At 35.5% G+C, this 21,802-nt stretch overlaps 1 protein-coding gene across 7 annotated transcripts in view; it reads right to left on the bottom strand.

Annotated features, from left to right (window-relative positions):
• SLC38A9 (solute carrier family 38 member 9) overlaps positions 1 to 21,802 on the bottom strand; it is a 70,722-nt gene that overhangs the window by 24,117 nt on the left and 24,803 nt on the right. For all 7 annotated transcript variants that reach the window (XR_012495143.1, XM_019743197.2, XM_019743204.2 and 4 more), the window contains 4 exons: positions 21,313 to 21,483; positions 19,024 to 19,083; positions 16,376 to 16,570; positions 14,276 to 14,383 (listed from right to left, as the gene is read on the bottom strand). Coding sequence is in view for 6 of the 7 variants with exons in the window: in XM_019743197.2 (XP_019598756.1) it covers positions 14,276 to 14,383; positions 16,376 to 16,570; positions 19,024 to 19,083; positions 21,313 to 21,483 (534 nt within the window). In the remaining variant the exon portion in view is untranslated. The remainder of the gene's footprint in view (positions 1 to 14,275; positions 14,384 to 16,375; positions 16,571 to 19,023; positions 19,084 to 21,312; positions 21,484 to 21,802) is intronic.

Below are 21,802 nucleotides of genomic sequence, written 5' to 3'. Positions count from 1 at the left end.
AATAGGAAAGGAAAAAGTAAAACTGTCTCTGTTTTAGGATGATAATAACAAATGCAGTAATGTTGCAGGATACAAAATCAATATACAAAAAATATATTCTATTTCTATACATTAACAATAAACTGTTCAGAAAGAGAAATTAAGAAAATTTCATATACAATAGCATCAAAAAGAATAAAATTCTTAGGAATAAATTTAACCATCGAGGTGAAAGACCTGTACACTGAAAACTATAAGACAATGATGAAAGAAATTAAAGAGGACACAAATAAATAGAAAGATATCCTATGATTGTGGATTGGAAGAATTAATATTAATAAAATGTCCATACTCCTCAAAGCAAACTACAGATTCAATGAAATCTCTATCAAAATTCCAATGGCATTTTTCACAGAAATAGAACAAACAATCCTAAAATGTATATAAAACCACAAAAGAATACAAATAGCCAAAGCAATGTTGAGAAAGATGAATAAAGCTGGCGGTCTCACACTTTCTGATTTCAAACTATATTACAAAGCTATAGTAATCAAAACAGTGTGGTACTGGAAAAAACCAAAAAACAAAAAAACCCAACCAAACAACAACAACAACAACAACAACAACAATAAAACAGACACATATATCAATGGAACAGAATAGAATTACCCAGAAACATATGGTCAGTTAAGTTATGACAAAAGAGCCAAGAATTATAATGGGGAAAGGATAACCTCTTCAATAAATGGTGCTGGGAAAACCTGGACAGCCACATACAAAAGGGTGAAACTGCACCATTATCTCACACCATACACCAAAGTCAACTCACAATGAATTAAAGACTTGAATGTAAGACCTGAAACCATAAAAGTCCTAGAAAAAAACATGAAAGGTAAGCTCTTTGACATTAGTGTTGTCAGTGATTTTTTTGAATTGACACCAAAAGCAAAGGTAACAAAAGCAAAAATAAGTAAGTGGGACTATATCAAACTAAAAGGCTTCTGCACAGCAAAGGAAACCATTAATAAAATGAAAAGGCAACCTACAGAATGGGAGAAAATTTCCACAAATCATGTATCTGATAAGGGGTTAATATCTAAAATATATAAATAATTCATACAACTCAGTAGCAAAAAAGTAAATACTCTGTTTAAAAAATGGGCAGAGGAACTAAATACCGTGTTTCCCCCAAAATAAGACCTAACCGGAAAATAAGCCCTAGCATGATTTTTCAGGATGACATCCCCTGAACATAAGCCCTAATGAGTCTTTTGGAGCAAAAATTAATATAAGACCCGGTCTTATTTTGGGGAAACACAGTAGATATGTTTCTGAAGACATCCAAACAGGCAACAGGCACATGTAAAGGTGCTCAACATCACTAATCATCAGGGAAATGGAAATCTATTGACCTCTTGGAGACATACCGTGTTTCCCTGAAAATAAGACCTAGCCGGACAATCAGGTCTAATGCATCTTTTGTAGCAAAAATTAATATAAGACCTGGTATTATTATATTATATTATATTAAATTATATTAAATTAAATTATATTATATTATATTATATTATATTATATTATATTATATTATATTATATTATATTATACCTGGTCTTATAGTAAAATAAGACCGGGTCTTATATTAATTTTTGCTCCAAAAGCCGGATTAGAGCTGATTGTTCGGCTAGGTCTTATTTTCAAGGAAACACGGTAGAAGCCTCTGTCCTAGTTCAGCCAACTCCAAATAAGGGGAAAGGAAAGTCTCATAACCAGTTATATTTAGCTTAAGAAAGGTCTTCATGATCTGGCATTTGCCTCTTTACCCTTATCTCCTATCACTTCCCCAGCAAGCATTCTTTCACTCTAGCCATCCAAATTCTTGAAATTTCCTAAATGGGTCACGTTATCTCAGGCCTTCAGGGTTGCTCACACATGTTGTTCCCTTGATGGGGCATACATCCCTTCCTTGAATTCTTCATTTAAAGAATTCCTTTTGGCCCTTAAAACATTCTCTATTTAGCACCTGTCTCTGATTCCTAATTCTTACATGCAATTCTTCTATAGTACTATGGCTCTTGTGTATATCTTTGTACTATCATCATCAATTCACAAATTGATCTTAGTGCTCCACTATAAATTCCTGGAGGGCACTGAGCCATGTCTTTTTTGACAATGATGGCACATAATCAGAGGCATTTATTTATTTTCGGAATAAAGAGCTCTCAGCCAGGGAAGTGGTCAGATTCTACCTTAAATTGTTCTTCAGAATGATTTTTCTTTCTGCTAAGATCTATTTGTTTTCAATAAGCTCATCAATTTAGCTGATCTTTCCTGTCTCTTAGGGCAATCAACATCTATCACTGTAAGATGACTCATGAAGCAACTTATTAGTGGGTCATTTTCTAAGGCAGGTGATATTATTCTCGTTTCTAACTTGTCAAATTAGAGTGATTAAATATCCAGTTTTTTCCAACTAACAAACAAAAACTGTCTTTTGAGCATATTCCTTAAAAACCTGAGATTCTTTTTAATAGCTTTATGAGATATAATTCACATACATCTCACCCATTTAAAGCGTATAAGTAGTTTTTTTTAGTATATTCACAGAGTTGTGCAACCATCACCACAGTACTTTATTCCTTTCTATTGCCAAATAATATTCCATTATATGGATATACCACATTTATCCATTCATTAGTGATGGACATTTGGGTTGTTTCCACTTTTTGGCTATTATGAATAAATAATGTTGCTATGAACATACATGTAAGAAAAAATTTTTTATGGAAAATACGCCTTTTTAAAGAACCCAGGCATTTCCACAATGATCACTACATAGTGAATCAAAAAAGACAGATTCCTTGACAAAGTGGTTTTAAAGAAGCCCCAAACTTCTGATCATTTTCAAAATGCCTACTGTATTTCTTTGAGAAGACATATTAAGAAAGGAAGCAAGCAGAGGGGGAAGAGATACCTGTAATATATTAATATGACAAAGAATATATATCTAGAATGAATAAAGAATGCTTATAAATCAATAAATTGACAAAAATGGGCAAAAGACATGAAAAGGTACTTGACAAAGGAGGTGATCTTAACTGCCAATGAACATATAAAAAGGTGGTAACTTAATTAGCCATTATGGAAATGCAAATTAAAACCACATACTCACCAGAAAGGCTAGATGGAAAAAATAGAAAATACAACTGTTGATGAAGATGTGGACAACTAGAACACTCAAACACTGATGGTGGGAATGTAAATTGGTACAACCATTTTGGAAAGTTGTTTGGCAATATCTACTAAGCAGAATATATGCATACCCTTTGACCAAGTAATGCCACTTGTAGGTTTACAAACAAGAGAAAGCAGCCATATGTTCACTAAAAGATATGTACAAGAATGAAGAGTGCTTGAGCTGAGCTGCCGCTGAGCTCCCGGATGGCTCAGGTGGTTGGAGCACGTCCTCCAACCACAAGTTTGCTGGTTTTACTCCCACAAGCGATGGTGGGCTGTGCCCCCTGCAACCAGCAACGGCAACTGGACCTGGAGCTGAGCTGCGCCCTCCACAACTAAGACTGAAAGGACAACAACTTGACTTGGAAAAAAGTCCTGGAAATACACACTGTTCCCCAATAAAGTCCTGTTCCTCTTCCCCAATAAAGTCTTAAAAAAAAAAAAAAAAGAATGAAGAGTGCTGTAATAAACACATTAGTAGAAAATTGGAGACTACTCAAATGTCCCTTAACAGTAAAAGCTAAACAAATTGTGGTATAGTTATACAATGAAATACCAATGGGAATAACTACAAATAACATACAACAATATGGATCATTATCACAATATAATGTTGAAAGAAGCCAGACATAAAAGAACACATGCTGTATATTTCATTCATATTAAGTTACAAAAACAGGCAAAACTAAGCTTTGGAGTAAGAAGTCAGATCAGTGGTTATCTTTGCAGGGAGGTAATGACTGGTAGGGAGAATGAAAGGGACTTCTGGGGTGCTAGTAATTTATGTTTTTGATCTGGGTGTTGGATACGTGGTGTTTTGAGTTTGTGAAAATTAACCAAGCTGTATACTCATGAGTTGTGCATGTTTGTGTGTATGTGCACACACACACGTACATGCATGGTGAAAGTTTGCGAACTTAATTGTGTGACCTTGTGTATATATATTATACTTCAATAAAATGTTCAAAAGCAAAACCAAAAAAGGTGGGACAAAGACAAAAACATAAAAATAAGGAGAGAAATTCCAATATATTTGGAGGTATTATTAAGTTTCAGTGAGTGAGTGGTAAAACATAGTCTGCTCCTAATGGAAAGTGAATGAAACTATTTAAAGCATATGTGGTTAGAAAATTATTTTTTCTGGTTTCAGATGAACACAATGCTGCTGTCAAATCACCCTATAATTCTTGAAAATCAGTGTCTATAGTCTCTTTGAAGTCAGTTTCAAAGCATTTAACAGTTTTTCATTTTAAAACTATAATCTTAATTGCAGTCTTAAATGTATACTAATTGTTAAAAGTTAAATTGCATTACAAGGCTAATAAAAACCAGGATTCTCTTGCTTCATAACTCCCATCCTGAATCCTGTTTCTGAGAGGCAACTAATTCTAACTCTTCTAACTATTTAGCATATTTTTAATTTATAATCCTGCTTATTTTTAAGTAACATGCTTATATTTCTTGTCTTTTATTTTTAAATTTTAGACATAATCCATTGATTTTTATACTGTAAGGCTTTAATCACCACCACCACTCATATTTTCCCATCTTCTATTTTCCCTAATCATAATTATAATTTTGATTCTGCAATATCAATATTAAATGTTTTAATTTTTATGATTATTATGTATTATTCATAGTTAATCCATGGACTGTATTATTACATATTCTTTCTTACATAAAAATACTTTTGTTGACCTGTTTTTTGGGAAGTAATCATTGACTTTTTCCTTTATGATTGCCTAATTCTCTAGTGAACCAATTCTTCCCCAAATTCTCCAAAAGAATGGTAAAATTCCTCTCAATACAACAAATAGAATGATCTTTTCCATTTTACTTTTCTGTTGGAAAAAAAGCCTCCTGGGCTCATTTGTCTACGTGCTATAATCTGGGCTGGTTGCTCTCTAGACCTGTTGAACAGCTGTTTCCTAGGATTTCCCTTCACCATCACTCTGGGAATTTCTTGCTTTACCACTTCTTTTTGGTGGAGCACATGTAGCAGTTTTTTCCTGAGAAAGCGTGCATGGAAGGTAAAATTTTGTGAGACTTTACTTCCTGAAAATAACTTTATTTTTCTTACTTTTTATTTTATTTATTTATTTAATTAAAAATTTTTTTTAAGGAGGGTGCAGCTCACAGTGGCCATGTGGGGATCGAATCAGCAACCTTGGTATTATTAGCAGCAAGCTCTAACCAACTAAGCTCACCGGCCACCTGAAAATAACTTGATTATACTCTAACACTGGAATGAGAGTATGGCAAGATTTAGAATTTTGGGTTAAAATAACTTATTCTGAGACCATTGATGACACTTCTATTGTCTTCTAGCTTTCAGAGTTGTTGAAGTCTGATACTATTCTGATTCCAGACCTTTTGTATAGACCTGTTCTTTGTCCCTGGAAGCTTTTAGGGTCTTCTCTTTATCCCTGGTGTTCTGAAATTTTATGACGACATGATTTGTCACAGGTCTTATTTACAGTTCTGGGTATTTAAGCCCTTTTCATCTAGAAATTTATGTTCTTCAGTTCTGGGAAAATTACTTAAACTGTTTCTTTGATCATTTCATCCCCTTCATTTTTTCTCTTATCTATGGAACTATTTTTAGTTGGATACTGGGCCACCTGAATTAATGCTCTAATTTTCTTATCTTTATTCCCCTTTCCTTCCCCCCACCCTCATTCCCTTCCTCCCTCCCTCCATTTCTCCCTTCCTCCCTCTTTTCATTCTTTCCTCTATTCATCCATTTGTCCATCCAACCATCCATGATTTCTAGTCTACTTTTTTGGAAGTTAGCTTTATCTTCCAAATTTTCTCTGAATTCTTATTTCTATTATATTTTTTATTTCCAAACCCAAACATTCTCCTTTTTTCCTTCCTTCCTTGGCATCCAAATATTGTTTCATGGATATGTCACTTTGAAGATATAATTTTTTGGAAGTTTTTTTCCCCTCTTATTTTCTTTTTCCCTTTATGTTCCTCCCACCTCCCCCCTTTCCTATTTCATTTTCATGTAAGAGGCTTTCCACAAATATCTAGTGCTCTCTGTCTGTTTATATTTAAAAGTGAAAAATACCATGTATACTTAGTAGACATCTAAATGGTCTGATACAAGCAAGGTACCTGCTATCTATCTATCTATCTATCTATCTATCTATCTATCTATCTATCTATCTATTGGCAGAAATCAAATATCTGAGACTCTAGGTCTTTCCTCTTGGGCTTGTCAGTTTCTCCAGAACAGAATCCTCTGTTATCCTATGCTGTCAGCATTCTGGGAGCCAAGGAGTAAAGAAGAGAATTGGAGGGGTATAGGGAGAGAGTATGGTCTCACCATTAAGCATATACTCTTTTACTTAATCCCTGTTTTCAGACTAGAGCCTTATTCCTACCCTTTGTTAAGCTAGGTGAACCTGAGTTCAGAGTCTGATTCAGTTTAGTCTATGTCTTGCTAGGTTGAGGAGGGAAGGAGAGGGGGTTATATCTAACTATTCCTGAGGTAAACTTTTAAAGAATCCTCCCATTTTAAGTCCTTAACTTACCCTTGCTTTCAGAGTTATCCAAATGGCTCCAAATGCTGAGGCTTTTAAGGATTGTGTAGCTCAAACCGATCTCTTTTGTCCTGGAATCCATTTCTACAGATACTTACATTTTCTACTTTGCTGTCAGTTACCAACCATCTATCACTTTTCCAGCTTCTAAAAATCCGTTACTATCTCTTGTCTGCTACTATCTCTTCTAAGTCTCTTTGTGTTTGGTTTTTACATTTATTTATTTACTGTTGTTTTAATGGAATTTAGGAGAAAGTAGAAATAAACACATTTATCCATTCAACAGTTATTTACTGAACACTCACTATATGCCAGGAAGTATTATAGGCCTCAGGGATACAACAGTAATAGCGAAGTATAAAAACAAAAAAAAAGAACATCCCTTTTCTTGGAGAGCTAACATTCTAGTTAGAGATAGAAACACAGGTTAAAAAACAAACAAACGAAAAAACAAACAAAAATCTTACCATTTATTCCTTACCATCTGAACTTTCACTATCCAAATATAAGAACCAAATAGATTCAGAAACATTTTGGATAATCCCATGTTATCTTAACTTCTGCTACCTTCTCTTTGAAACTCAGGAACCAAGTCCATTATAATAATAGATATCCCTCAATATTTCAAGTCATTATCAGAATCAGGAACATAATAGATTTAGATAACCAGGGACACCTGCATGTAAGAGTTGGTAGTGATGAGAACTCTAAAGAAAAATAAGACACAAAACAAGGCACATGAAAAATAAGGGGGTGGGGGTGGGAGTAGGCAGGAAGTCAGGGAAGACCTCTCTAATGACACTACCCATGTAGAGATACCTGAGAAAAGATAAGGGCATTTTATGCACTGGGGACCGTAAATGGAAAGATTCTGAGCTAGGAGAGTGTTTGGCGTTTTTGTAGAACAGTAAGGACAGTGTGGCTGGAGTGTACTGAATGAGTAGGAAAGTAGTAGGGGATGAAATCAGAGAAGCCAGGAGTCAGATCATGTATGGCCTATGGACTATAATAAAGACTGTCTTTATTCTGAATGAGATGGGAAACCATTAAAGACTTTTGAAGGTGGTATATTAAAAACATCATTCTGGCTGCTGGGTGCAGAACAGGTTATGGAGGGGGAGACAAAGTAAAAACAGTGAAACTAGTTAAGAGGCTACTATAATAATCCAGGTGAGAGATTAGTAGCTTGACATAGCTGTTTTTGGTGGAAATGATAAGAAGTAACCATGTTCTCAGTTTATTTTGAAAGTAGAGCTGACATACTTTGTAGATGTGGGGTGGAAAAAAAGAACGGTCAGGTATGAGTCAAAAATTTTTGGTCTGCTCATGTGGAAAATTAAAGCTACCATTTTCTGAGACAGAGAAGCCCGGGAGAAGAGCAGGTTAAGCAGGTTGGTGGGATGGGGTGGGTGACGAAGGAAACATTTGGTTTTTGTAAATTTATGTTTGAGATACCTAGTGGACATCCAAGTGGAGATATACAAGGGGCAAGTAGATATATGAGTATGGATTTTAGTGGAGTGATCTGGGCTAGAGATACAAAATTGGGAATATTCACCATATGGACCATATATAAAGCCAGGTGACTAGGTGACATTACTTAGGGAATAAGGGTTGAGAGAAAAGAGGTTTGAGTTCTAAACCCTGGATGACTCTGTCATTTAGTGGTCAGGAATATGAGAAGGAGCAGTTATGCAAAAGAATCAAGACAGAATGGGGTTTTAGAAGTTAAGTAAATATAGTGGTTTAAGATGGTAGAAGTGATCACATGTGTTCCATACCACTGATATGTTGAGTAAGAAGAGTATGAGAATTGGTCACTGGATTTGGAAAAATGGAGTCATCGGTTGTCAATAGAGTGGCATGACTGGGGCCAAAGCCTAACAGAAGCCAGTTTAAGGCAAAATGGAAAAAAAAGTGGAAACAGTGAGCACAGACAACCCTTTCAAAGAGGGAAGCAATAGCCAGACGGGAATGTGAAATCATTATGAGTTTTTGTTTTTTAGTTTGGGAGATAGGTTTTTACACTGACAGGAATAGTTCAGTAAAAAAAAAAAAAAAAAAAAAGATGATACATGATTAAAGACAAAAAAAAAAAGAATAACTGCAAAAGTGAAGCTTTTGGTAGAAAAGGGTAGGATAAAATATATGACTAGGTTTTTTTCTCATTATTTTTCCTATTACCTAAGAGAAAGGATGATAGAGTCTACTTCACCAAAACATTTTTTTTTAGAACTAAAGAGTATATACACAAAGATTCAATCAGAACTACAAGTTTATATGAACCATTCATCAAGATAGGAAAGATTCACACCCTCCAAAGTTCTTTGATTCTTAATTAGCCTTTACTGAAAAAGATTTATGATATATCTTCATTCTTGAGAAATTCTTATCACAACAAAGTAATTTATTTCAGGACCATAAATATTAACACAAGTTAATAGTCCTCATAATTCTCCCTTCATGTCACTTAGAAATAAAGGGAAATAAATCACTTAATAACTATTTAAATATGCTCTCTTTTTCATCTTATAAATAACTGTTTATACTCTCTCTTTTCCTCATATTTATCTCTCATGTCCTATCATTAGCAGAAACTTTTATCACTAAGATTCTTAAAATAAATCAATATGGATCTAATTTTACAAAATAATATCCTAGACTATTTTTATCAATCAATGGGAGAACTAGCTTAAAGTTGCCATTTTTATCAGTGCCCAATTCTAATTACAATCTGGGAGAGAAGGATGCCTTTCAAGCCCTAGCACTTCCTTTATCCTGAAATTACACTGACTTTTTATTTTCAGTCTTTGTGGGCTTCTAATGGAAATAAAAAATGACAGCTAACACAGCCTGGGGTAGCCTGTTGGCTCAGTTGGGTTGAGAGAGCATGGTGCTGATAGCACTGAGATTGCTGGTTCGATCCCTGCATGGGTCACTGTGAGCTTCACCCACCTTAAAAACAAAACAAAAACAAAACAAAACAAAACTAATGCAGCCAGATGACATGAAAACAAATAACCATGGTAACATAAACAACAACTTCCAATGACCACAAAACCAATACACCTGGAAAACTCAGGAATGTTGTAATAAAAGAAACAAAAGGACACCAAAATTATAATTAAACTACAGAATAAACATTGAGAATTGCCTGAAGTCTTGCTGAACTGAAGTACTACTACAACTAAGGACGTACAGAAGAAACCACCTTGAGACTGGTAGGAGGGGCAGAGATGCAGAACGGGTTGGTCCCACACCCACATGTGGCAGTTAAAAGCCAGGAGGACTATCTCAGCTGTGGAGGTCCCCAGGGGAGGAGTGAGTGATCCCAGCCCCAGACCCGGTACCCTAGCCCAGGGTCCCAATGCTGAGGAGCAAAGTCCCCATAATTCTGTCAGTGAAAACCAGCACAGATTGTGGCTGAGTGAGAAGGAGGGGGGCTGGAGTTCCAGGCTGTCCTCTTAAAGAGCCTTCAGATGGACTTACAGACTCGCTCTGAGCTGCAGCACTAGGGCAGCAGCTTGAAAGGTGCCAGGACATACAGGGAGGAACTGAGTTGTCTAGCTACAGGGTGAAGGCTGGAGGAGCAGCTTTCTCCCACATGGAAGTGCTGGCAGAATCCATTGTTTCTTTGTTGAGCCCTTCCCCCTCCTGGAGTGGAGCCATTGTAGCTGAGTGTCCATAAACCTGGCTAACACCATTTGTCCGCCCCACCCTGGTGAGTCCCTGAAACCCTGTACCACCCAACTTTCAAGCACACCCAAGTGTTTCCAGTGGCTTTTTCGTACAAAGGGACCATCTTGGCTCATGCTGCATACTTTCCTAAAATTTCTCAAAGGTTCACAAATCCTAAACAAGAAGCATCTGGTTTCTATGTGTCCCATACTTTTTCTTGAGAAGCCCCAAGCCTGGTACTAGCAGCAGCCAGCCTTGGGTCCCAGCTTGACCTCTTGAAGCACCTCCAAGCACGGTGCAAGTGGAAGCATCTGTGGATTGCTTTGTGTCTCATGCCAGATGGGCCCAGGCAGTGCACAGGCTGCTGCTGAATTTGGCCTGCAACGGGGCCCCTCCCAGGTGGCCCCAGGGCTGGCACACCCGATGGCTAGCTTCAGACTATGTAGGAGGCTGCCTCCAAAGATGACATACCCAAAAGGCAGACTGGGCAGGCACCAAGATCTTGCTAAAGTGAATCCTGCTCTGTAGGGTCAGACACTGCACAACAGCTCCTCCACTGTAGTCACAGCCAGTCCTCACAACTAATCAGCCTGAGGGTCAATCCCTCAGCAACCAAGGCTCAACTACAACAGGAGGGCACACATAACCCACACAGGGGACACACCCGGAGCACCAAGCTCAGGTGAACAGAGACTAGAGACTGTGCCATAGAAAACCTACTACATGAGGTCACTCTACCAAGACAGGGAGACATAATACATAGAAACAAACACAGGGAGGCAGCAAAAATGGTGAGACAAAGAAACATGTCCCAAATAAAACAACAACAAAGCTCCAGAAAAAGAACTTAAAAAAAATGGAGACAAGTAACATACCAGATACAGAGTTCAAAACACTGGTTATAAGGATGTTCAATGATCTCAGGGACAATTTCAACAAAGAGATAGGAAACATAAAAATGGAGATAGAACATAAAAAAGAACCAGCCCCAGAAATAAAGGAAACAATAACTGAAATGATACATTAGAAGGAATAGACAGTAGAATAGATTAAGCAGAAGATCGAATCAGCAATTGAGAAGGTAAGGTTGCAGAAAACATCCAATCAGAACAGCAAAAAGAAAAAAGAATACCCCTAAATGAGGATAGTTTAAGGGGCCTATGGGACCTCATCAAGCATAGCAACATTCATATCACAGGAGTATCAGATGGAGATGAGAGAGCACAAGTAATTAAAAATTTATTTGAAGAAATAATGACAGAAAACTTCCCTAACCAGGTGAAGGAAATAGACATAAAAGCCCAGGAAGCCCTGAATCCCAAACAAGATGAACCCAAGGAGCTCACATAAAGCCATATCATAATTAAAAATGCCCAAACTTAAAGACAAAGAAAGAATCTTAAAAGCAGTAAGAAAAAAGCAATTGGTTACCTACAAGAAAGCTCCCATAAGACTTTGACATGATTTCTCAACAAAAACTTTGCAGGCCAGAGGGACTGGCATGAAACATTCAAAGTGATGAAAAGTAAGGACCTACAACCAAGATTACTCTACCCAGCAAGGCTATTATTTAGAATCAAAGGACAGATAAAGTGCCTCCCAGATAAGAAAAAGCAAAAGAAGGTCATCACCACCAAACCAATATTACAAGGAATGTTAGAGTGACTTCTTTAGGAAGAAAAAAAAGTTACCAAAAATATGAATAATAAAATGGCAATTAACTACATATCTATTAACAATTACTTTAAATGTAAATGGATTAAATGCTCTGATCAAAAGATAGGGTGGCTGAATGGCTAAAAAAACAAGGCCTTTACATATGCCTGCGTACAAGAGACTTACTTCAGATTGAAAGACACAGACTGAAAATAAAGAGATGGAAAAAGATATTCATGAAAATGGAAACTACAACAAAAAATCTGGGGTAGCAATACTTATACCAGACAAAATAGACTTTAAAATAAAGGCTATAGCAAGACATAAAGAAGGACTCAGTAATCCCACTTCTGGGTATTTATCTGAAGAAATCCAAAATGCTACTTCAAGATGTGTGCATTCATATGTTCATTGAAGCATTGTTCATAATGACCAGGATGTGGAGGCAGCCTCGGTGTCCATCGATGCAAGAATGAATAAAGAGGTGGTGGTACCTATATACAATAGAATATTGCTTGGCCATGGAAGAGAATGGGTTCTTGCCATCTGCAGTGGCATGGATGAACCTGGAGGGTATTGTGTTGAGTGAAATATGTCAGACAGAGAAAGACAGATGTAATGCATTAATAATTTTACTTATATGTGGAATCTAAAGAAAAAAATAAAGAAGCAAACAAAACAGAAACAAGCACATATACAGAGACCATTTTGATGGTTGCCAGATGGTTAGGGGGATGGGAGAAAAAAGGAAAGGGATTATGAAGTACAGATTGGTTGTTACAAAGTAATCATGGGGATGTAGGGTATAGCATGAAGAAGACAGTTAATAATATTGTAATTAACTATGCATGGTATCAGATGGGTATTAGATCTATCAGGATGATAAATGGGAAGGGCATTGGGGGGAAGAGTGAAAAAGGTTAAGGGATTAAGAACTACAAATTGGTAATTACAAAACAGTCATGGGGATGTAAAGTAAAGCATAAGGAATACAGTCAATAATATAGTAATGACTCTATATAGTGCCAGATGAGTACTAGACTACTCAGGGGGATCACTTCGTAAATTATATAGATGTCTAACCACTGTGCTGTACACCTGAAATTAACATTGAATGTGAACTATAACTGAAAATTAAAAAAGGAGGGAAAAAGGGGGAATAAGAGGTTCAAATTTCCCGGTACAAAACAAGTCATGGGGATGCAAAGTACAGCATAAGGAATATAGTCAATAATATTGCGATAGCATGGTATGATGTCAGACGGTTGCTGAACTTACGGTGATCACTTCTTTAGATATATAAATGTTGAATAACTACGGTGTGTAACTGAAACGAATATAATATTGTATGTTAGCTATATTTTAATAAAAATCTTTCAAAAAAGAAATAAAAAGGAGTGGTAGACAACTAAAACTGCAGACTTTAGAGAGTAACACCAGATCCTGAACAGAGACTTGAAATTTTAGACCGCCTGAATCAACAGCTGAAGAACGGAAAGAAAGCAGTCTTACTAAACCAATAACAGAATTTTGTACTACTCTCTTTTTTATTAGTTTTCAAGATACTAGTGTAACAGTCACTTCCATTTTCTAAGCTGTCTCTCATTGAGCATTGATTATCCATTCATTGGTTCATGGTGCTTTTATCATGTCCAAAATCTCCTAAAGTTGGATGAAATGTAAGAAATTGCCAAATTTTAACCATAAGGGAAAAAAAGGAGGGAGGGGACACTTAATATCACCATCTTAATTAGGCTGAAAAACAGGAATATTAAAAAAACAAAACAAACAAACAAAAGAACCCAGAAGGGGAATAATGATGTCAATGAGCAGTATATCCACATATATTAATCATTGACCATGTTTTAAGTCTTTGAAATTCTAGGGGTATGTTTTCTCAGAAAAGTCTAGAGAATGCGTTCTTGATTTTCCAATTGCATTGTAACAAATGAACTTCAACTCCCACGTAGAAATGACAAAGGGCCCTGGTTACCCCTAACTGCAAGAAAACCAAAATAATTTCAACTGTACTCTTATTTTTAGTTCAACAGCATTAATAAAAATGCTCATATAAAAAATACCATTACTTGTTTTAGAATAGCAATGGTTAAAAATAGTTAACATAAAGATTGCATTATTACAATTTATTAATCCTTTATTTGTCTGAAACAGCTCACCTGGTACAAAAAATTCTGTTGGCACAAACCAATGAAATTCCAGATGAAATCCCAAGCGAATAGCCTTCAAGGTGACAAGGAAAATCAAATAGAGAACGGACACTGTACCTGTGAAAAAAAATTGAGAAACGATGTATCATCTTTGTATTTTTAGACTATTTTAAAATCAAGCTTTGTTTCTACGTTCTCAGCAAAGAACGTACTAACTTCACTGTTACTAACTTCACTGATTCGGTACACTAAAACCCAGGTGGGATCTAAAGAACAGAAACAAGCATGTGAGTTATCAGAAAACAAAGCAAAAAACTTGTAGTAGGCCTAAGAAGAACCACATGAGGGTTGAGCATATATTGCTTAATGCAAAACTGTCTAATTTTCTCATGAGCTGAATTAGTGCAGGATACATGCTGAGTCCATTACAAAACTGTTAGTTTACATAGGAGAAAAAAAGACAACATGAAAATGTCTTTTATTCCTGTATTGAAACTATTAGAGACGGTCAATAAGTTGGAAAAGTCTGTCACAACACTTAGTGTACGATGATAAGAAAGTAAAGTAGTGAATGTGGAGCATGCACCTATTTGAGAAAGGCAATAAGCCAAGTAATCCATGACTAATCTGATCTAGTATCTAGGTGAGGTTTTGATTGGGTAGTATTACTTGCTAGATGGAAAGGTTCCAGGTTCCATTCATAGGTATTATACACAGGATAAAGTAGACATTCAGAATTTTTCAGTAGTCTAGAAGTTAGAGGATTATTCCTATTAAGGAATTAAGTCCAGTCATTATGGAGTTCAGTCCAAGAAGTTTTCTAGAGGAATGAGATACTGATTTCTCTAAAGAAGCTACAGATTTAACAGAAATGGAAAGTACCAAGAAAAAGGGCAAAAGCAGAACATCCTTAAGGAGGTGGAGCATAATCAACCTGGTTAGAAGTCTAGTGATTGTTTTGCCCAATTGAGCAAATTCTTCTATAAATTTATATGCTAGCTTTTAAAGATTTGTTCCATAGGAAAGTCAGCAAACAAATCAGGAAACCACAAATGAGCTATATGAGCTCTTTTGTGGGCTTGGAGATTAGCTGACTCACAAAGGAAGAAAACAAGAGTCCAAAGCTTATATAACCACAACTTTTCATTTCCTGTGTCTTTGGCAGACTTACAGTGAACCCTGTTGTGAGGCAAAAAGGTACAGAGAAATAACTTTACCTGCTCCTTTGGTCTTCTGGAAAGCCAGAAGCTACCTCCTGGATGTGACAAGTAACCTAATTATTTTGTACCCTAGGCTGCCTACCCTGCAGGAGATCAGATCTATAGGGAGGAGGTGAAATCCTATGCTGTATTTGGGGTTATCAATTCTTTATGAATGATATCTTTGTCTTTAGTTAACCAGATCTGAGCTTTCACTGGGGATTCCGTTTGCCATCTTAAGACTGTAAAAGAAGACATGGTCAAACATAGCTTTATTGATTCAGAAATTTCTGAAATTTTTTCAGTGATTTCAAAAATTTCTGAAAAACAGGGTTCACAGAAAGAAGTGTGTTCCCTTAAGGAGGCAATGGTATTCCAAGAAAAGAAAAAAAGAAAGCACTGAGGAAGAGAGCAAAAGCAGAACAAACCTTAGGAATTTGAGCTAGAGAATGATATCTCAGGTTGAAAATCAGGTGATAATTCTGTGCTATATACTTAAATAGAAACCATAGGAAAAAATATTCCATAACCTCCCTTAGTAAGTTCAAATGTTTCCAACCTTTAGAATTGAGAATTCCTATGACATCCCTTGGACCTCTCTTCCTGAAATCTTAGTCTATTTCCTGTAGTTATATCCTCAGAGGAAATGAGGAAGGCTTAGTTGTTCAGTAAGGACAGGCTGGGAAACCCAATACCTTAAAAGGGACTCAAACTTGAAATGGTCATCTACATTTTCCTCTGTGCCCAACTCCATAGAGAAAACCAAAAAGCAGGTAACACACCAGTGAACAAATTAAACTTAGGCGTACAGGCCTAGAAGGTAACTCTCTACCCAGCCAGACCATATTTCCACGGAATCCAGCATGTATTCTCCTACAAAGTGGCTGTATAACTCTGTGCCTCAGCTTACCTAGGATATTAAATTTTGAAAAAAATGAAGGGGATTTGAAATTGAGCAGTGGCAGTAGGAGCCCTATGAGGTAGAAGGGCACAGTCTTGGACTTATTCCACCACTTTTCAAACTGTTGGAGTCCCGTGTCATTGGCATAGAAAATCACAGAGCCGTTGTCAGGGTGGCCACCACTCCCGGCACTTGGACAAATCACTGCAACAGGAAAACATCAGATTAGGGAAGACTTCAAAGGACAGAAAATGACCCCCAGAGACTGACACTTGCACTACCCACCTCAACTTTTACCATGAATACTAAGTTTCTCTTTTCTGGGAAAAAAATTGAGGGTTATATTTAGATATAGTAAAAATCTTTTACCTATAAACAAAGATGGAAGAATGTTAGAAAATTTTGAGGTATCTCCTTCATTTCTACTGGAAACTATACAATGATCGCATCAAAAATCCTCTGGTTCCATTGCCAGAGAGAAAATATTGGGCTGGATGGTATTTAATCTTATATAACAAATACAATTTAGGGTAACTGCTTGTTGTGCTAATAACCCATACAAAATTCAAACAACAGGTTTCTTCTAACAATAAACAAGATCTTGGGTTTGGATTAAAAAGTTGACATCATTGCAACAGCTGTCACGGTACTGCCAAAACCTAATTATTGCTTATAGCTTAAGAATCCTGAATTCCAGCAATTCAGAGTAATTCTCCTGGAAGTTTATCACATGTTATAGTGGCCCAAGAGTCTAGAAGATATCCAGAGAACAGAGAAATGAGCAAAATGTATTTTTCCTAACACTGACCTAAAGTGGCAATTGCTTCTGCTAGTAGAATACAAATCGTTCTCACTGTGTTACTAATTTCATAATAGTGCTTTTGCTAATAATCAGCTCTTTGTAAAGAACTCTTAATGCTGGTGAAAAATACTCATACTGAGCAACAATCATACTCATCACTAGTCAAAGAGAAAATGATGTATTCATTGTAAGTTCTGTTTTCAATTTTATTCTGTCTTCATTATTTGGCATGCCACAAAGCCAAACACTTGGTTTTCTTTCTCCTTTCTTAGTCAGCATTTTGACATGTACTGTTTTCTTCTATGCTCTGGACAGAAGTAAATTAACTTCACTTTTTCTTGTGCTAGTAACAGTGGTAAAGAGCACAGGCTATGGAAATAAATTCACTGAGAAATGAGGTGACTCTATCACCTAACACGCAGTTAGGCAACCTTGGGCAAGTCACTAACTTCTCTGCTTTGGTTTCTACATCTAGAAAGTGGAGGTAACAGTATCTACCTTACAGAGTTGCTGTAAAACATTTAGAACAATGCCTGCACACAGTATCCAATAAATGTCGGCTGTAATTTTTTTACATGAACTGAAATGGACTGTTTCATATACTATTTAATACATTGTTCAAAATAAACACAAGAATCAAAAACTGCTAGTGTCAACATAAGATATCACTATGCAAAGTAAACTGACTTTATTATTGGTGGTCTCTCCAAATCTTCAGTGTAATTGTGATATTTATAAATTCAACAATGGACTCCCTATTGAAGAAATCCTATTAGATATTAATAAACTAGTTTCATAAATTGATACCAGAATAGCTATAGTAAAATGAGTTTCTCTTTTAAGACAAGGATGTTATTCGGTCCTTTGACAATTTTGAGGTAAGGAATAGGACGTAAGAGATATATTTTAGTATAACTATTCAAAAGTGTGTGTGTGTGTGTGTGTGTGTGTGTGTGTGTACACGTGTGTGTCTACAGAAATAAAAGCTGGTACTTCACTCACTCATTTTCTAGTGAACAAAAGAAATTAAACAGTTAACTTAAGGGCAAAGTAAGACACTGGAATGTATGTTTCATGAGAGGAAAGACTTTTGTCTGTTCATTATATTCCCAGCACCTAGAACAATAAGTTGTCCTTTTGGTGATCAATGTGTACCTCCATCAAAATGATATCAATTTAGTATTTCTGAAACCTAAATACGTGAAAGCTTTAGGTGATGTTCAAGGTTAACAGTATAATTGTTAACAAAGTTACATTAGCTTTTATATTCACTTTCACCTGTGACTGCCATACTGGATAAACCCATAGGCCACAAAGGTTTATTTTTAACAAATTAAAAAAAAACTTTTCTACGAAATTAACATTGTTTTTTCCCAATCTTCAATTTATTTTTCCATATTTACTAACCTCTGTTCATTACTAGGAAATTAATTATTCTAAAGGATACATATTTGTATATTTTAAATATTAGTAACTAGAACAATAAATGTCTAAAACTAAGTTAAATTGAGAACTATGCTGCCAGACTAAAACAATCAGCAGTTTTCTGAAAATATGTAATGATTATTCGTAGGCAAATAGGGATATGATAAATGTGAGCTACCGTCGTGAATTGTACAATGTGAACTAAATATTGTTTAGCTCACATTAACACAACCTTTTGTGGCATTGTTTTTTGTGTGTTTTTTTTTAACACACGGATGCCAACAATTTAATAGTGGCCCAGTTAACATAATGATAATGATTTTACACTAATCATTTACCTAAAATACAGTCATAGGTTCTACCTGAAATCATTTTTGAAGCAAGGTGGGGAATAAAAAACAAGCTAAACTTTAAATTCCAAACTACTTACCAGGGTTGCTATCGTTGGTTCTCAGCACAGTGTCGGTGTCATTAATGTGATGGATAAAATCTAAAAATTAAGGAAAACTATAGTTTAGTACTGAATGAAAGATGCTAAATTGATCACCCTCTAAAGACTTTTGTCTATAAAAATCCTTTAAGATCTCCTGGGTGGTAATATTAACTAGTTCATTGAATCAAGGCAGCTGCACTGTTAACATGGCTTCACCTTCTTCAGCTTTCTCTACTGACAGGAATGATGTCATTGGCTTCACAGTCCCACTGTGGAAAATTTTACATGATTGAAGAGTTTTAAAAAAACCTACCTACAGGCGAATTTAGTTAAAAGCCCTGGAATAAAGAGAATGTGTACAATTTTTTTTTTCATATACTCTGACTAATTTACACAAGTGTAGTTACATCTTAACATAAAGTTGTAAAGTCTGTAAAAGGGGAAAACTGACACTTGTCACAGCCGAATTTATCTGGAAAATCATTTAAAGTTTTTACAAAGTGTAGTACGTGCTTTTATAGACCATAGGCTATAGAGTAATTAATTGCTTACAAGCACTACTAAGTTATACTAAAGGGAGTAGCAAAGTAGAAAGCATATGCAGAAACCTGACCATTCATATCATTCTATGGCAAATGAGAGAATGGGTAAAGGATGTGTTTTCTTGCTAGCCTGATTGAATTTACTTTATTTGGTTTGATGTTAACCTTTTATAACCTTAGTAATGAGCATTAATAAGATTATCTGATTAAAACTTAAAAGAGATGGTAAAAATGTTGGATTAAGTTTTAAGGTCATAAAGTAAGTTGAATATGTGAATTATTCACCATCATTGTATGCATCTCAAGATAGAATAAAAGAAGTAGTTTAGTGCTCAAGGTTTTAACAGTAACTCCAAAGGTTATTAGTGATTTAAGATTAGAAGTTATGAATCTTTATGTAATTCTTGACGGCTACTTACTTATGGCTAGTAAATCCTGATACCAAGTATACTGGGTTGAACAGTGTCTCACCAAATCCATGGCCACCAGGAATCTTAGAATGTGATCTTATTTGAAAATGGGGTCTTTGCAGATATAATCAAGTTAAGATGAAATCACACTGGATTAGGGTAGGCCCTAAGTTCAATGACTGGTATCCTTAGTAAGAAGAGGGAATTTGAATACAGACATATTAAAGGAAGACAGCCATGTGAAGACAGAGGCAGAATTGGAGTGATACAGCTACAAGCTAAGGAATGCCAAAGACTGCCAGCAACCAATCACCAGAAGCTAGGAAGAGGGAAGGAAGGATTCTTCCTGAAAGGTTTCAGAGGGAGTAGGGTCCTACTGACACTTTGGTTTTGGACTTCTAGGCTCCAGGACTGTGAGAGAATAAGTTGCTCTTGTTTTAAGCCAAACAGTTACGATAGTTTGTTACAGAAGCCCTAATACACAAAGACTTAACAAGGACAGCATGAGAAAGAAAAACTATAGGCCAGTATCTCTTATGAAAAGACACAAAAGTTCTAAAAAAAATATTAGCCCCACCCCTCCCAAAAGTAAACCGAATCCAGTAAGAAATGTAAAAATATGACCAATACACTAATTTATGTTTTCCCAGAATATAAGAATGATTTAAATATTACAAAATGTTCATTTAATTCACTATATTAACAATTTGAAGGAGAAAAGCTTACCAGCATTACAAGAGATGTAGATTAAGTATTTCATAAAATCCAGCACACGTTAATAAAAATGCTTAAGAAAACAATCGGCAGGAATATCTTTAAATTACTAAAGGGTAAAACCGATATCCACAACAAATTCTGTGGTATGTTAATAATATATTTATCACATAACTTCCATTACTCTATTATTTTCTAATTTTTAAATCTTAATATTTTAAAAATAAGTGACTGAAATTTGTTTCCCCAAGACTCTACACATCAAATTCTTTAGTAACAGACACCAATGACCTTCATAAATTCTGTTATACTAAAATTTTGTGGTAAAGATTGAAACAATGTTTAAAATATCTGCTGAAACTCAGAAATATTTTATATTAATTAGAGAATTTGAAGGAATATTGTTTATTCAAAAATTAGTTTTTGAAAATGAACATACACATTATACTTGAGATCATAACAATAGAAAATAAACTGAATCAAGTGCATTTTCCAGAATTAAAAATATTACTTTTTACATTATTTATTCCAACTTCAGAGTTTAAGGTTGAAACTAAAACATTATAGTAGTTATTGTATCTGAAAGTAACTGTGTAAAAGCACATGCTATCGATACTTACTAAAAATAAACTTTCCCGTATTAAAAAGAAAATTAGACATAAGCACCCAATAAACTATCATTGCTCCAATGAGAGACACCAAGGAGAAAAGGAGACTCGACCACTGTCCAAAGGAGCCAAAATAATATCTGCAGACATCTGGATATTCCCAGGTAGTGGTATCCACTGAAGCTAGATAAAAACAAAGGAAAAAGAATAAAATTAGATGTTAATTATATATCCCCATATTCATAATTTGTTTTTCCCAAATTAACTCAAAATATTTAGTAAAAGATTATGGGTATTCCACCAAAAGATATTCGACCATATTATGAAACAACAGAAAATAAAACAAACATACAAAAAGAAATATAGGTCAATCGAATAATACAGATAATCTGAGAAATAGATTATAGTATCATAATATTTTATAATTAATAAAAGCAAGTGATAAACCAAGGCTAGACAAAATCATCAGTAAGGAACTGAAGACATTACCCAATAATATTTG

Source organism: Rhinolophus sinicus, linkage group LG03, assembly GCF_036562045.2.
Source record: "Rhinolophus sinicus isolate RSC01 linkage group LG03, ASM3656204v1, whole genome shotgun sequence".
In the NCBI taxonomy this organism is placed as follows: Eukaryota; Metazoa; Chordata; class Mammalia; order Chiroptera; family Rhinolophidae; genus Rhinolophus; species Rhinolophus sinicus.
Note: the sequence above shows the minus strand (reverse complement) of the source record. Positions and strands in the feature narration are given on the sequence as shown.